This window comes from Apteryx mantelli, chromosome 14 (assembly GCF_036417845.1).
Source record: "Apteryx mantelli isolate bAptMan1 chromosome 14, bAptMan1.hap1, whole genome shotgun sequence".
NCBI lineage: Eukaryota > Metazoa > Chordata > Aves > Apterygiformes > Apterygidae > Apteryx > Apteryx mantelli.
In genome coordinates, this window is record NC_089991.1 from 10,142,518 (window position 1) to 10,157,370 (window position 14,853).

General features: G+C 37.8%; 1 protein-coding gene across 2 annotated transcripts; it reads right to left on the reverse strand.

The window, feature by feature from the left end:
• Positions 1-1,212: 1,212 nt before the first annotated feature.
• On the reverse strand, positions 1,213-14,532 carry UBLCP1 (ubiquitin like domain containing CTD phosphatase 1). Of its 2 annotated transcripts, none has more exons than XM_067304762.1 (11): positions 14,477-14,532; positions 11,776-11,966; positions 11,289-11,380; positions 10,795-10,880; positions 10,595-10,710; positions 9,389-9,487; positions 8,372-8,409; positions 5,711-5,809; positions 5,128-5,244; positions 3,612-3,739; positions 1,213-2,242 (listed from the first exon to the last, which is right to left on the reverse strand). In XM_067304762.1, the coding sequence occupies exons 2-11, from the start codon at positions 11,927-11,929 to the stop codon at positions 2,215-2,217; spliced, it is 957 nt and encodes a 318-aa protein (XP_067160863.1). In that variant the 5' UTR covers positions 11,930-11,966; positions 14,477-14,532; the 3' UTR covers positions 1,213-2,214. The 2 variants fall into 2 exon arrangements, with proteins under 2 accessions (XP_067160863.1, XP_067160864.1); XM_067304763.1 differs by having other exon boundaries at positions 11,776-11,969; positions 14,477-14,523.
• Between the last annotated feature and the right edge of the window lie 321 nt (positions 14,533-14,853).

A 14,853-nucleotide genomic window follows, 5' to 3' on the forward strand; every position in this document is an offset into this window, starting at 1 on the left:
GCTAGCCCCTGCCTCCACAACCACCTGGGGCAACAAATTCCAAAAGATCATTACCTGCCTCTCTTACCAGTTTTAAGCCATTCTATTAGTAGAGTGATTCCTCGTTCCAGTATTGTGAGATACGGTGAGCAACAGTTCTGCATTTACCTTATCCACAACTTCATGCTTTTTTAAACTTTAATCTCTCAGCCAAATAAATTACTGTAGTGTTTCCATAAGATAGCCAGTAAAATACAGACTTCATTTGCAAGATTATCCAAATTGCAGACTAGTCTTCAAACAAAAAACAGATGAGTTACCACCACACCCAGACCACTCTATTTTCCACTTCAGTCTACAAGCTATTTGAAAGAGGAGTGTGCATCTGCTTCAGATTAGCAGATAATTTAAAATTCTGGGATAAAATCCTGATGTCACTGAAATCAAACTTTTTTTCCCTGTGCTTTCTATAAAGCAAAAAAAAGGATTATCACTTTTTCATTATAAAATTTCTGTTTGCATGCCAACTTGTGAACAAAAAGGTACAAGCATATGTTTAAATACAGCTTTCCCCTCTCATTCTTATTTTTGTGTTCTCTCCATCTGGCTGGCGTAATACATCCTAGAGGTGATGCAACTGCAATGCCTTGGCATTCTTTAAGTTGAAAGGTATTTCAATACTTCACATCAGCCCTATATTCCAGTACTACTGCAACCTATCCAGGTACAGGATCAATTTTCAAACTTCAGAAAGTGTATCTGCACTGGAAGTACATGAGCAAGTCAAACTTAGAGTTCAGAAATCAGCTCTAAGAGACACCATGCCAGATATTCACCCTCCATATTTACCTGATACAAAGATTTTTTACATATCTGGTTTACTAGTTTAAATGCAGCTTGAGTTGGTACTAAACTATGAAGAACAGTAGATAAGAAATTGTATATTTTCTGACAGGTCATTCAGCCGGAGCCTAATATGCTCATCTTAACAGCCCATTTGTGTCTACTGTCTTGACATTCTGACACTTGCTGTCGAGGTTCCCTTCCAAGGCAGCTAGGTGCTTCAGTATTCAACACCACTGCCCTAATCTGCAGTAGCACATACCAGTCTCTTTCTTTAACTAATACAAAATCAGCATCTAGGGAATTAAAAAAAAAAAAAAATCAAAATTAAGTTTATCGATAGCTTCTCTATTATGCAAATCAGATATTTAAAACAACACAGGACGCAAATTACGAAAAAGGCATTTATTATTTACACAACTGCTATAGTTCCTTAAGAACAATATATCCCATTTTTATTTGAAAGGGTCAGTCTTCTTTCAAATACATGAACTGCATAATGCACAACTGTCGGTAATGCCAAACAGCAGTCACATCACACTTCTATAGTGCAGGCATAAGCAGCGCAAGTAAATGATATTTTAAGAACAGTATGGCTGAATATTGTATTTAGACACAGTGTTTGCACTTTGACAAGATTTAGCTAGAAGAGAACAAGGGTTTTTGTTCATGCTTTGTTAGGAATATGACTTTCCCATCTGAGGTTTAAACCCTTTATCTGACATAAAAAGAATTTTTCTTTTTCAGGTAGACTGCTTTTCACTTACCAAGTAAGAGTAGATTTCTCTCCCTCAAACTTCAGTCCTTTGTTTTCCAGTAAACACTGCTTTATAGTACAAGTTCTGACATTGGGGTAAATTGGCCACAGAGGTGGTATTTTTCCATCTTACCGTCTTGCACAGAGAAACACTGACATACTAATACATACCAAACTTAGACAACTTGTAATTTATAGACTTAAATACTGGAATGGGAGAGGGAGACTGTTTCTAAAGATGGAGGGAAGAGAGGGCTCATACAATTCATACACTGCCAAGGCTGGCTCCTTACTCAACTTTTTTGGTCTAAATATTTTTTTTCTAGTTTCAGAATGATTTTGGTCTTTAAAGGTTATGGTTGTATTTCGGTAGCAAAGGAGAGGAAAGTATTTTAAGTAGTAACACCAGAACTGAATGCAAGAAAAAGTAACTGACTTGTTTCTCCCACTTTGAGCTTATTGCTGTGATCTTTTTAAAAAAACCCACAACCAACCAACTGGAAGACCAAGTATAGCAGTCATTCTGGCATTGGATCCAGTGTCCAGCACTATTATATTCTAGCGTAAAAGCAAGGAAAAGTCCAATGATCTTAGTTATGTTCCCTTCAATTCAGTGCCACACAATTTTACTAGCGTTATTGTCCTTGCTTCTTTGAAAGATACCTGAAAGAAATAAAAACACAGTTTTAAACAAAAAAGAGGTAAGCACAAATATATAATACTTTTTATAAGCCTAACGTATGAATCTACTTTCTTTTCTCAATAGCAAGTCCTTTATTAATAGACAAAAATCAGGACTATGATCAATAGTATTTATGATTTTGCTATTTCATTTCAACATTCTTTCAATTCCATGATAGGTTATTTTACAGTCATTCAAGGTCATGTTTAATTAAACTGTATTACTATTTTTTTTTTTTAAGGGGGAAGCAAATGCAAACATGTTTGATTCTAAGAGGTTGAAAATTACATCAGTTGAAAATAAGCTATTATATCCTTTAAGTTAAAAATGCTTGTTAAATATGGGACCCCTTCAAACAAATTTAAGACTAATGAACAGTCATTCAGTAAAATATGAACAGTCCTCTACTAGTTTCTTTAGAGAATCTGAGTTACTCTAAAAATGCTTGCTCTCTGATCTTGCAGTTCTCCTACCACTACAGCCAGAGCAATTTGGCTATGTGGTGACATTGAAGTCTCTGTAAATACTACAAAAAAAATTCCAACCAATTTAGCTGATACTGTGAAACATCCAGTACATTTCACTTCTAAAATTTGGTGTTTGTCCCTCTAATCAGAAAAAAGAAAAAGAAAATTATATCAAGTTTGCAAGGCTGTTCTTTTAAGCACTGAATGAATGTTTTTCTGGTAGCTTATTGCACACAGTTATTCCACATTTAGTGAAACTTTGGGCCATTGTAGTGAAACTTCGGGGCATTGCATAAAATCATGAGGATGAATTTGGGCCAAGCACTTTAACCAACCATTCTCTAGTAAGAATTAGGATGCCTTAACTGGTGCCCTAAGCATTTGGAAAACACATATACATAACACAATAACTTACATTTCAGAGTCTATGAATACTGTAATACCACACAACTTGGACAGCGCCTGAGAACCACACTGTACCACCAAATCTCGGGAATAACAACTGGAAAAGCTGCATCGTCACAAAGGACTTGAGATCTACAAAGTTAGGCCATCAGTTTAGGAGTGGGAAAAGAAAGATTTCCAGGGACAAGGTTCCTTCAAAAATTCTTTTCCCTTTAAGAAGCATAATTGCTCTAGTGAAAACAAATGCTGATCATTAACTCTGAGGAAATTGCATGGAAAAAGGGGTCCATACTGTCAAAATCCTAACTTTTTAGGGAAGTAGCCTAAATACCATAGCCTTAAATTCTACTCAAATTAAAGGATCTTCATAACTGGAAGTGATGCTTATTTGCTTAGTTGTTTCTGGTCTCTCCAGAGACCAGAAGCTCAAAGTAGGGCCAGGGATACAAGGAAGAAATAATTTTGACTTTGTTCTTACCTTTCCCAATGTTTGTGATTCAGCTCCAAAAAGTCATCTAATTTTGCTATTTCTTTGAGGTATTGAGTGAGCTTTAGAAGCTCCTTGTCTTTATCCCGATTTAAATGTGCTTTCATAAAAGGTCTTATCTATATAAAATAAATAAATTGGGTATAAGTATTTGCTTAAAGAAAAATTCTTCCAATTCTCTAATATTTACCACCTAATTAAAACATATTTTTAGTACTATTCAAAGTTATAACTTCTCTTAGGTAAGAGAAAGGAAAACCTTCCTCCCTTAGTAGCCACCTCCAATTTGTCTTGTTATTAATGTAATCTGGACTATAGGGTTTTTGCCCTGTATGCCCACCAGGAAGAAATTTATCCTGTTAGTCTTGCAGTTCTTCAAACTCTCCCTTCCCAGCCAGGCAGAATGACAAACTAATCTGCAATAGACTGTCACATTTTCTAATTTCAGAGATGATTGTATTACAGGAGACATGAGGGGTTTTCAGCTCTCCTTAATGAGTTGTGTGGCCTCACTGGAGCCAGATGCTTTTTTTCAACAAAAAGCATTCCACTACAATCATAGCTTCAGTGACAAAAGAGATGTCAGAAATAAAGCTTATCTGACAATTGCTTTAACCGTGGAATACATTATACCTGTGCCTTGTTTTAGCCATTCAACATTCTTGCCTGCAGCTCTGTTCATGTTTTGACAAACATCGTTGAGATCTGAGCTAGAGGGAGCTCTCTGGGCAATCCTCTCCCAGAAAGATTTTTGATATTCCTTTGATGCTTATAACAGTGTACAGTTCTGATTAATATCATCTTGTCAGATCTCACCAATTGCTGTTTTCTTTAAATCATGGATATCTTCAAACAAACAACATCTTGTATCGCAGCATTTGCAAACAATTCTTTTTTAAGAATTTTTTGGAGGTTCTTTTAATACTGTATTGCTGCACTGTAAGCTATCACTAGAAATTTAAGTTGCATGCAGCTTATTCAGAGCACCAGTGATGAGGAGTTTTGGAACAGGAACCGGCTGATAATTTTATAAAATGAAATATTTGCTGTTCTGCAGTCAAAATGGCTCCAAATATTAATTATTTTCCAGGAGCAGAATGCCTGCTATTACATCTGCATGCTAACATAAAGTACAGCAGCTTGATATTTGACTTGTTTTCTGAATATAACCACTCTTGAGATTGTACATCACCTGTCTTAATGGAACATGTCAGTAATGCCCAACCTGATTACGTTTTGCAAGTGGAATTTAAGCAGAAATAATAATTTCAATGATTTCAGCAGTCTCTTGAAAGCTCACTTAATAGTGAATCAAAGTATTTAATAGTGAATCAAACATTTTCTATTGCTTTTACAAAAGCACTGTTAGAGAAATGTTAGCCCAGACAAATAGCAATTTAACTAAAAATTAAAACATGCATCTTCACTGATAAAGAACTGCCTTTCTTTAAGATACAGCAAAAAGTATGAGAAAAGCAGTAATAAATGAAAATTTAGTTAAAATTACCTTGAGTCCATTTTGTGGATTCATTAGGAAGTTTCGGCCAATATCATCAAACATAATAGTATTTTTTTTGCTGTAATATTCTGAAAATTTTCCCCAGATAACACCAAGAGGCTTCACCTGCAAAAATGATGCATACAAGGTACCTGAGGTAAATCAGACTTACAGATTATATGCAGGAGATGAAAATATCACTCTATAGGAACTTGAATGGAAGCTTGAATGGACTCTTGAATTCTTTTGCTGAAAAATTAGCAGGCAGTTGGGCTTTAATAAGAGAAGAGATATTTAATGGTATAGTATGCTAAATACTCCCAACCTAAAGAAAATCTATCTGTCTGGCACTACATTTTCTTGCAACAGTCTTATCTATTATTTGATTTGAAAGCAGTGTTATTCAAATGAGCTACTGAAATTAAAACATTAAACATTAATAGAGGATTTCAGTAGAAGAAAAAAAATCTATGCTTCAGAGATTCTTACAGCTTTCTTGCATGAAACTCCAGCAAAACTTTAAGTATTTCAAGAGGGTTTGATAACATGCCTGTTGAAAGTAAAAAAAGACCAGGAAAACAATAGTACTTACATCTATTAGTCCTCTTCTAGGAGTGTGCACTGTTATCATGGCAGCACTGTCCAACATGAAGGTTATCTTGTAGTTGGCATTGGTACTCACTCCTAGCTCCTGCATCACAAAGACTAATCATTAAAGCTTCAGTTTATGACAGTTTTACTGCTGTGCAATTGGAACAAGATTGTAACACGTTGTTTGAGGATGAATAGAGACATACTAAAAGTAGGTATCTGTTGTTTTATCCAAGGAGAATCATAAAAGTGCACCATTCTAACAAGAGGAGAAAAGCAGAGAGGAATTTATTTTTGCATTGTCTACTGTTAGAAACTCAACAACGGATGTCAGCACAAAATCAAAGCAACTTTGCAGAAGAGGCAAAATACAGACAGCTCTTGGCCATATCTTCATGCACAACCTTTCACAAGTTCTACAGGTCTCAGAACTTTGCTCTATAACAAGGATAGCACGTGTGTGTGTTCTGCTATTTGTTCATTTCAGTAACATGCAGTAAATCACAGCCTGCTCAAATACACAATAAAAGTTTGCTGTTCCCCTTTTCTCCCGAACATGTCCAAGATAGCCAATGACAGAAATCAGGAGACTGTCAGTCTGCATTTTAAAGATTTGATCGCTCCTAAAATAAAGACTGCAAGGGAAAACCATCACTTTTAAAAAAGAATCTTTGACTAGATGAGAAGAAATCATTTCCATTTCAAATCCTTTCTAAAGCTGAAGAGTAACAGTAAAATCTGCTGACAATTTATAATACATTTTATATTGCTGACTTAATTCTGGTGCATGCAACAGCAATAATATTCAAAACTACATAACAAAGAGAAAGTATCCATTGCAACAGCTTTCTTGCAGATATCTAGCCACACTTAAATGATTTGCTTTTATATGCAAATGAAAAGTGCTAGCTATCTGGGACAGTGTCCTGTTATACTGAAAAAACTACTTGTTCTAGACCATCCGAATTTTGGGCGTAAGTAGATGGTAAATCAAAGATTAAACGTGGTTATCTGATATTGCCTCTTCTTCACACTGTTTCTGCTTTTGTAGATTTAAACAAAAACTTGAATGCCAACTATTGCTGGAATCACTGTTCCCAGATGAAAAACGAAACCTGCAGAGGTAAGCGCTCCTGTGTGGTCAGTTTAAGGAGAAGTAGCAGTTGTAATCTACTGGTAGGAATCCCAAGTGATCAAGATATAGGACCAGGCACAGAAAGGTTGTGATTCAGCAGCATATGAAAGGGCTTGGGTGACCCAAAAGGTGGGAAGATGACCTAGAAAAGTGGAAAAGTGACCAGTGCAAGAGAAAGCAAAGTTTGGAACAATTGCTTTCTGCTAGGTAAAATCCTAGGGCTGCAGACCGTGGTACAGAGAATCCGCAAAAGATTCTTTGTAGCGAAACAAAGGATTTGGCTTGCAATATGGTAAATCCCACATGCAAAGTTTGATGCTTGCATATATATTCTAGGGACTGAGACAAAGCCAAAGGAAGGTTAATGATTACTTTTGCAGACTTATTTCATCACACTCACACTTACCTTTATCTGCTACAGGGCTTTTGTTTACAGCCAGAGAACTAACCACACAAGCAACAGCCACAAGCTCTTTCAAGAATATTTTAGTAATATGCTCATTTTAGATTGAAATCATGGTTTTGTACTACAGAATCTAGTTTTATTTTTTTTTCTAGATGTAGCAGACTTGATTCAAAGACAGACATAACATACAGAGTTGTGCTACTGCTACAGAAGTTATGTTTACAGGTCTTAATAGTGTTTTATTTGCAAGGAACTCCATTTCATAGCTCTGATCAAAGGTTTTCATTTCAGAGATCAATATGAAGGATTTTTGTTTAGAAAAAACTGTAGCAAATAACTCTTTTGAGCAAAATAAAATTGGAAATTGTTCTTTGCTCTGTTTAAAAACTGAAAAAAATGATTAGTCTGTAACAAAGAGAGTGGAAATTAAAAAGTCTGAATTTAAAAAAGTTTTCCCTGAAAAGAAGAGGAAACTGTTCTGATTTTTAGGCATAAAAAAAACCCCTCACAAACCAAACATACCGTAATTTTTAGTAAGCTCATTAGCTTTGCATTTAAGCCTGGCTGTAAATATGTTTATCACTAGGTCAGCTGTGCAAAACTGGCTAGTTGCCTCATTTAGGTATGGAAGGAACCAGGACTGAAAGAAGAGCTCTTACGGATGTTTTAATAAGGCAGAGGAAGCAACAGAGGCACACAGCTGCAAGAGGTACAAGATAAATATGAAAGGGGCTTCCTCTTGCTAACCTACTCCTGCACGCCACATTTATCCACTCCTTTAAAAAAAATGGTATTACACATAACACTATAATTAGAGGTAAAACATGAAAGCAACAGTGAAGGCCGCAGTGACTAATCTAGTTCAGCAAGTACCACCTAGTGTTTAGTTGGGCTAAATTTAGGACCCACTGCTGTGATAGTTTGTGTGGAATTCTAAAATTAGATTTAATCTAGTTTTGTGACAAAAATATGTTAAATGTATATAGACACTTTAGAAAACTCAGATTTTGATTTACATGAGCTCCCCAGTTGCTAATCCTCTCTACAGTGCTGAACATAGGAGCAACTATATGAACAGTTAGCCAGACTAGAAATAAATGAGTATTTTCAAAACAACTTACTTTCATTTTAGCTTCAATCCACTTCATATTAGTAGCAGCTGAAACAAAAGGGAGAAAACAAAGGTTTTAAAAATAAAAAAAGGCCCAAAACCTGTTCACTTAACTTCTCCAATTTGTACACAAACTTTCATTTCAGAAAGATCCATTCTCATTACAGCTTCAGGTCACTGCCTTTAAACTATTCTGCCTTTGTGGAGGTTTATTTTTATTTGGAAAAGCTTACTTTTTAAATGAATACATACACTAAGCACTGCATACGTTCAAAACTGTTTTCTAGATCAGCTGTTACTGAACTACAACCTGCAGGGTGATAGGAAGTGGACTACATCTGGTCTGTGGAACTATATTGACTTTACAGGATTTTTAACTGGAAGCACTGGTAAGAATACATAAGGCCCGCAAGGGACAAAATGTCAACATTGCCCATTGATCTAAGAATTTGTGAAACCATTGTTCAAGACTATAAAAATCAAATTTTGTGATACAATTTTAACATAGTTTAAAACCTGTCTTGCTCTCCAGCTGTTGGACAGGAAGTGAAACAGCATGTTAAAGCAAACAATCTACCATTCCCGTAGACAGAAGAGTTCCGTTCATTTCCAGTTTCCCTTTGCGACAGCAGTTCACTACTTATTGTCTAGACAGAGAATATTTGTAAAGATATCTATCAAGCAATGTTTGAATATTGATTATATAATTCCGTTACTGCAAGTGTTTGTTTATTTCTACAAACTAACACTCTGTAAAGGGATGCCGAGCTTTATACTGTGATTAGATCCATTCAGGTGAACAATATGTGGGGGTTTTTTTCCCCCACATAAGAATTACTGTTTTTCCAAAGTAGCTCTAATAGCTGTGTGAGAACATTTCTGGTGAATGTGTTACAGCCAAACATTAAGGCATTTTTTTCAGATCTTGTGATTCACACTAAAAAGCAATATAAGTACTTCTAGCCTGGCGTCTCCATTCTGAATGACAACTTGCAGTAAAGTCTTAAGTGTTGTGTATAGTACTTACACCAAATTACAATATCATAATCCTCATAGGCAGATGTCAGGAATTCATGAAGATATGGCCTCATTAGTTCTACCCCAGTTTCAGCACACGATCTATGGTCTGCAAAGACGATGAGAAATTCATCATTAAGTTTAGGATGTTTAGTCTGACTTTCTTACCAGAGACCTAGAGAGTTTTACCAGGGTAGCACTGGAGCACTCTGAAGTAATGAACAAATTCACCCTCCTGCATGCTCACTGCATAGCAAACTAGCATTCCCATTTTAAAAAGTGGAGAGAAACAGCAGAGGGAACATTAACTTGTTGATTCATGTAGGTTTTGGAGGCTTAGCTAATAATTAAATCAGGGAGAGCTGTGTGTCTAAATATCTTTGAGCAGCCAGGCCAAATAGTTCATCTATGCACCTTAACAAATCTGTAACAGCCCAGACATAAAAGAGATTCCTGCAAATCTAGTCCAGTTCATCTTGTGAACATCAAGCTTATTTCAGACACATAAACATTGCCTGTTCCAATTAGAAAACTGCTGCCAATGAAACGCCATTAGAAGGAGACCTCTAAATAAAAGTTTTTAACTCAGTCATTAACAGGTGGAATTTTGATAAACAAATCTCATCAAAAAAGAGAAATAAGGAAAAAGAAGGACACAAACTATTAGTTACTGTTTATAATCAAGCTGTCATGACACACCTATATCCCAGGACAATGAAGTCAGAAGGAAAGTTCTGGCTTCCAAGAAAACCAGTCTGACAGAATTTTCAGGTGAAACATGATTTCATGCATGTCTAGTAACTCTCTGAAAATATAATTTGAAGCTACCCTCCCACTCCCCAAAAGAGGAATCAGTCATGTATGGATGGAGATCATTATTTTACAACAATGAAGTCATTGCTGGCACCCTGACGTCCAAGACACAGGTTGGTCAAAAAAAAAGGTTATTTGGATAAAGTGCTAAATTATTTCTTTTTTGCATTTTTGTGTAGAAAGTAAAGAACTGCTGCTTTAAAATCAAGAGTGTGCAACCTTTGCAAGGCACAATACTTTTTAAAATATCAACAGAAGATCCCAAAATTACCAAGTAGATGTTGAGCAGTACTGCACAAGCCAAAGTTACTGAAGTAGATTTGTAAAGCAAAATCAAGAAACATCAATTGGTAAATAGATTGACCTCTTAAACGAACAAAAACAGTGTTGCATAAAATCTCACCAAATAGTGTATAATCAACATCTAGCACCAGCAGCTTTTTTCCTTCCCTTGGAGGATTCAGAATTTCCACTTTGTATTCTTTAACTCTGCGTGAAATTTTTAGTAGATTTTCTTCCCTAACAGAGCAAAAAGTTATAGTTAATTAAAATGTATGCTGTACATTCAATAACAGGACTATTTTAATGGATAAAACTGCTAACCTATTTTCTACTTCAACAACTTCTTCTTCAATATCAAAATCATTAACAACATCATCATTGTCAGGGGGTGGCCCAAGAACGTCTTCCTAGAGGAATGATAATAAAAGATAACTAAGATCATTAAAGCAAAATAATACTGGATATCAAGATTCTGTTACCGCGCATTACAGAAAAACAATGGCATTATTTAACTTAAGTGATTTTCACTTCATACTGGAGTAACTAGCAAGAGATACTGAGGAAAGTTGAGATTCGAGAAGTTAGCAAGAATATCACAGTAATAGACTTATACTTTAAGCTCAGAACAATACAGGAGTTTAATGTATACAAATTATGCGGAACAGCTTACTTTACATAAAAAATGACACCAATAGAAATCTACTGTGCTACTATTTTTACAACGATTACTGGAATATTCTCAACTTAAAATCATAGTGAGGAGATGTACAACCTTTTTCTTCCTATTTTTTAAGTTAACAAGTAAAAATATTTACCAAACTTTCTTCACGAGTGCCCATCATCATGATTTTAGTATTTGGTTTTAACTTGAGAGCTCCAAGCTTAACATCATCATCTGCAGGTTTGCCTACAATGCAAGCAGAGATTTTTCCTTATTAGAGATATTTTAGAAAACTGTCAATATAATACATTTTGTTCTTATTTGAAATAAGCTACCCATCAAACACGAGAATTCACAAGCTGTATTACCCTCCTCCTCCATATACAGATACAGTGCTTGTTTCACTAACAGCAATTTAACTTTTTTTAATGTACGTTTGCAGCACTTTCACATTGGCCATTAAAAAAGTGACCATATTGATGTATCAATAATAAGCAACATCCAGTGACGCACAAAATGTCTATGTTCATCCAAACGCTAGGTCTGGGAGGTAGATGCCTTATTGGTATACACATCCTGACTAGGGTTAGAGGATGTTCTTCCTTAAACATCCACAAAAAACAATAAATCTGAATAATTACCCTTCATCTTAAGTCCAAGTAGCTTTTGACGCTCCGGTAACACTCCAGTAAGGCCTTTAAGAGACTGCTTCAGATCCAACACTGTGTCCTCTTCTGATAGGGAGGTTATCGTATACTCCTGTCCACCCCATTTTATTATAAGAGAGAGAGACATCCTTGAATCATATGTTCCGTATTATATTCTGAAAAATCTGCTGGAGGAGGAATAGAAAATGATCACGTAAGGAAGAAAAAGGAGAATTAAATGCTCTTCTCGGAAGACAAACTATACTGTCTATTTATTTGAAGTATTTTAAAAATGTTATTGAACTGAACATCACATGGTTGTTCACTTTGCATGAACAGATGCTAAACACGTTGACAAAGTATTGAAACTAAGGGAGAAAGAACAGTATTAAAACTAGGGCTCCAAGTTCCGCTTCATTGTATTTAGCAATGTCACATTCACCGCTTGCTCCAGCATATGCTCATTTGCTGTGTGTTCTGAGCAGGTACAGCCTGTTCACTGCACAATCAGCACCCAAGCAGAGTACTGCAGTATCATAAAAGTCATTTCAAATCTCAGAAACGTCCTCTGCAATAATCAGGCAACTGAACCAATCAGTGATAACTTTACACACGTAGTTACAAAACAGCAAATATAAAATACCACCACCAAACAGAAAAAAACATTTCTGAATCAACAGTTCAATTCAAGCATTAGTTTTCTCTACTCACTGTCACTAAGATCTGTGCAATACCTGCAGTAATACACACCCCAGGCCACGTCTCGCCATACCAGTATCAAAGTAGGAGTTTGAGAACAAAGCCAAAATACACACCTACACAATGCAATTACACTGTAAGAACTGCACATTTGTTGCAGTGCTGACAACCATAATTACACTATCTTCAATTTACGCAGCATCATTTACATGAACTGTATTTACAGTTTAGATTTGCATCAAACACAGCAGAGAAGCAGGATTTTTAGCTGTACATGGAAGGGAAAAGAACATGTTTTTCCATTAAAGTTTGGAAGCAGAGAATCAAGGAGGTAGAGAGGTAAGAAAAGTCTCTTCCACATTATCAGGAAATGCAGAAAAGGCCTCTGCATCACTAATGGTGAGACTGTCTTCAAAAAAATGATGTTTGAAAAAAATAGAAAGCAGATCTATGCAAAAATGATCCACTTTCAGGAGATGTATTATACCAAGAAATACAGGTATAGCAATTTTGAATTAGAGCCTGAGAAATGTCAGAATCAAAAAATCTGATTCTGCTCCCTCTCCAGCATCATATTCTCAGAGATTACCTACTCTCAGCCAAAATACTTCTCATTTATACTGTATTAGGAATGATCAAGTAATTACTCAGGCATTTCTACCATGAAACAGAGAGATGAGAAATAGAGAACTAGATACAATCTGCTTGCTGAATACACCAAAAGCCACGTGTCCTCGTTATTCCATCTGAGAGCCCTGACCACAAGCTGAAAACTGATAGTCCTGAACAACAAAAAGCCTATTTTTTTTTCAAGTAACCAGAACTAGATAGGTACCTAATATCATCCTGTGAAAAGGACCATGAGGAAAGGTTATTGTCTATATTACAGAAGTGCTGAGAGATCTAACTGAGTTTAAGGCTGTATAGTAGCAAGCAATGGAGCAATGCCCATAAAGCTTAGACTAAATTTACAAAAAGAAGAGCTTATTGTCTCCTTTCTTACCTGTACCCATATACTGACTTACCCAAAGTCATTCTGCAAGAAAATGGATGAGGCAAGAATTGTAAGAAAACTTCTTAGTTCTCTGTCGAGTGCTAAATTACAAAGATCATCACTCCTAACTTAAGCATTTGAGTCATCGTCTGTTCTTAAAACACTTGAGCTATCATCTATTCTTACTGAGTTACAATCCTGTCAAGATGAAAATTATCAGAAACACTAGATAGAAATAAATGACCGTTATTCAATCACAAAACACTACAGGGACTGAGCGTAGATACCAGAATCACTGTCTAAAGTAAAACAGATTAGGACCAAAGAGCAAGTAGCAAGATTTTTCGACATTTCTACCATCCAGCTGGTCAGCATGTGGAATTGAAACTTAGGGACATGAGGTTTGCTCTACTCAATTACACTTTTGGAGCTCTTAAAAGCTCCTGGCCCACCAAAGGTCTACAATGACAGGCTGAAAAAAATCACTGAGACAGAGAATTTTGTTCAAGCTGTGTTGCTGTAGCTACATCGTTGCATCACACCACTTTTCTCGGAATATTAAAGAGAGATCCACGTCTCTAAGCTCCTAGATATTTCACTGTGCGACAGTGTAATTATTTCCTTTAAAAAAAAAAAACAAAAAACAGGAAAAGCTGCGTAGAAGGCGCTTTCCGCTGCACTTCAGGGGTGACGGAGGAATCGGGTGTCAGACCAAAGGCTGCTGCGAGCAAACCAGCATGGGAAGCGCCTCCCGGGGAAGCAGCAACAGGCAGAGATCGTGCCCCCTCCCAGCGCTGCTGTGCCGGCCGCGCTCGGCCGGGAGCCGCCAGCCCCGCAGGCGTTACGGTGAGCGCGGACGGGCCCCGGGGCCGCCCCAGGCCCAGACGCACCGCGCTGCCCCGGCGATCGCGGGCACGCCGCCGCCGCCGCCGCTGCCACCCCCGGCCCCGGTCCCGGCCGCCGCCCCGGTCCCGGCCGCGGCGGCCCGCCGCGGCCCCTCACCCTGGCAACGGAACCGGCGCCTTCCCGGGATCCGCCGCACCGGAAGCGGAACTGGCGCCGGCCGGAAGCGGCGGGGGCAGCGCCGGGGGCGGATGTGCGCGTCGCTGCGCCGCTCTCCCGGGCGACGGGCGGCAGCGGTCGCCATGGTAACGCGGCGGCCGGGCCTGCTCCGCGGCCGGGGCCGGACCAAGGGGCTGCTGGCGGCCGCTTCCCCTGTGAGGCGGCTCTTCCCGGGCATGTTGTCATCCCGCGTCTGCTGAAGCGACGGTTCCGCCTGGGGCGCCGCCGCGAGCTGGGGGAGCGGCTCCAGCGCCGTGGGCCGGTGCATGGACAGCAGACGTACTTCGGGGGGAGAGAATGTGTTTGGCACAGAGATG

Bases quoted from the DNA above. Each gene is read 5' to 3' on its own strand.
- UBLCP1 (XM_067304762.1), bottom strand. From the start codon at position 11,929: ATGTCTCTCTCTCTTATAATAAAATGGGGTGGACAGGAGTATACGATA. The intron at 9,488-10,594 runs GTGAGATTTTAT...TCGTCTTTGCAG, and splicing joins TGTTGATTATACACTATTTG to ACCATAGATCGTGTGCTGAA. The intron at 5,245-5,710 runs GTAAGTACTATT...TCATTTTTGCAG, and splicing joins CTAGAAGAGGACTAATAGAT to GTGAAGCCTCTTGGTGTTAT.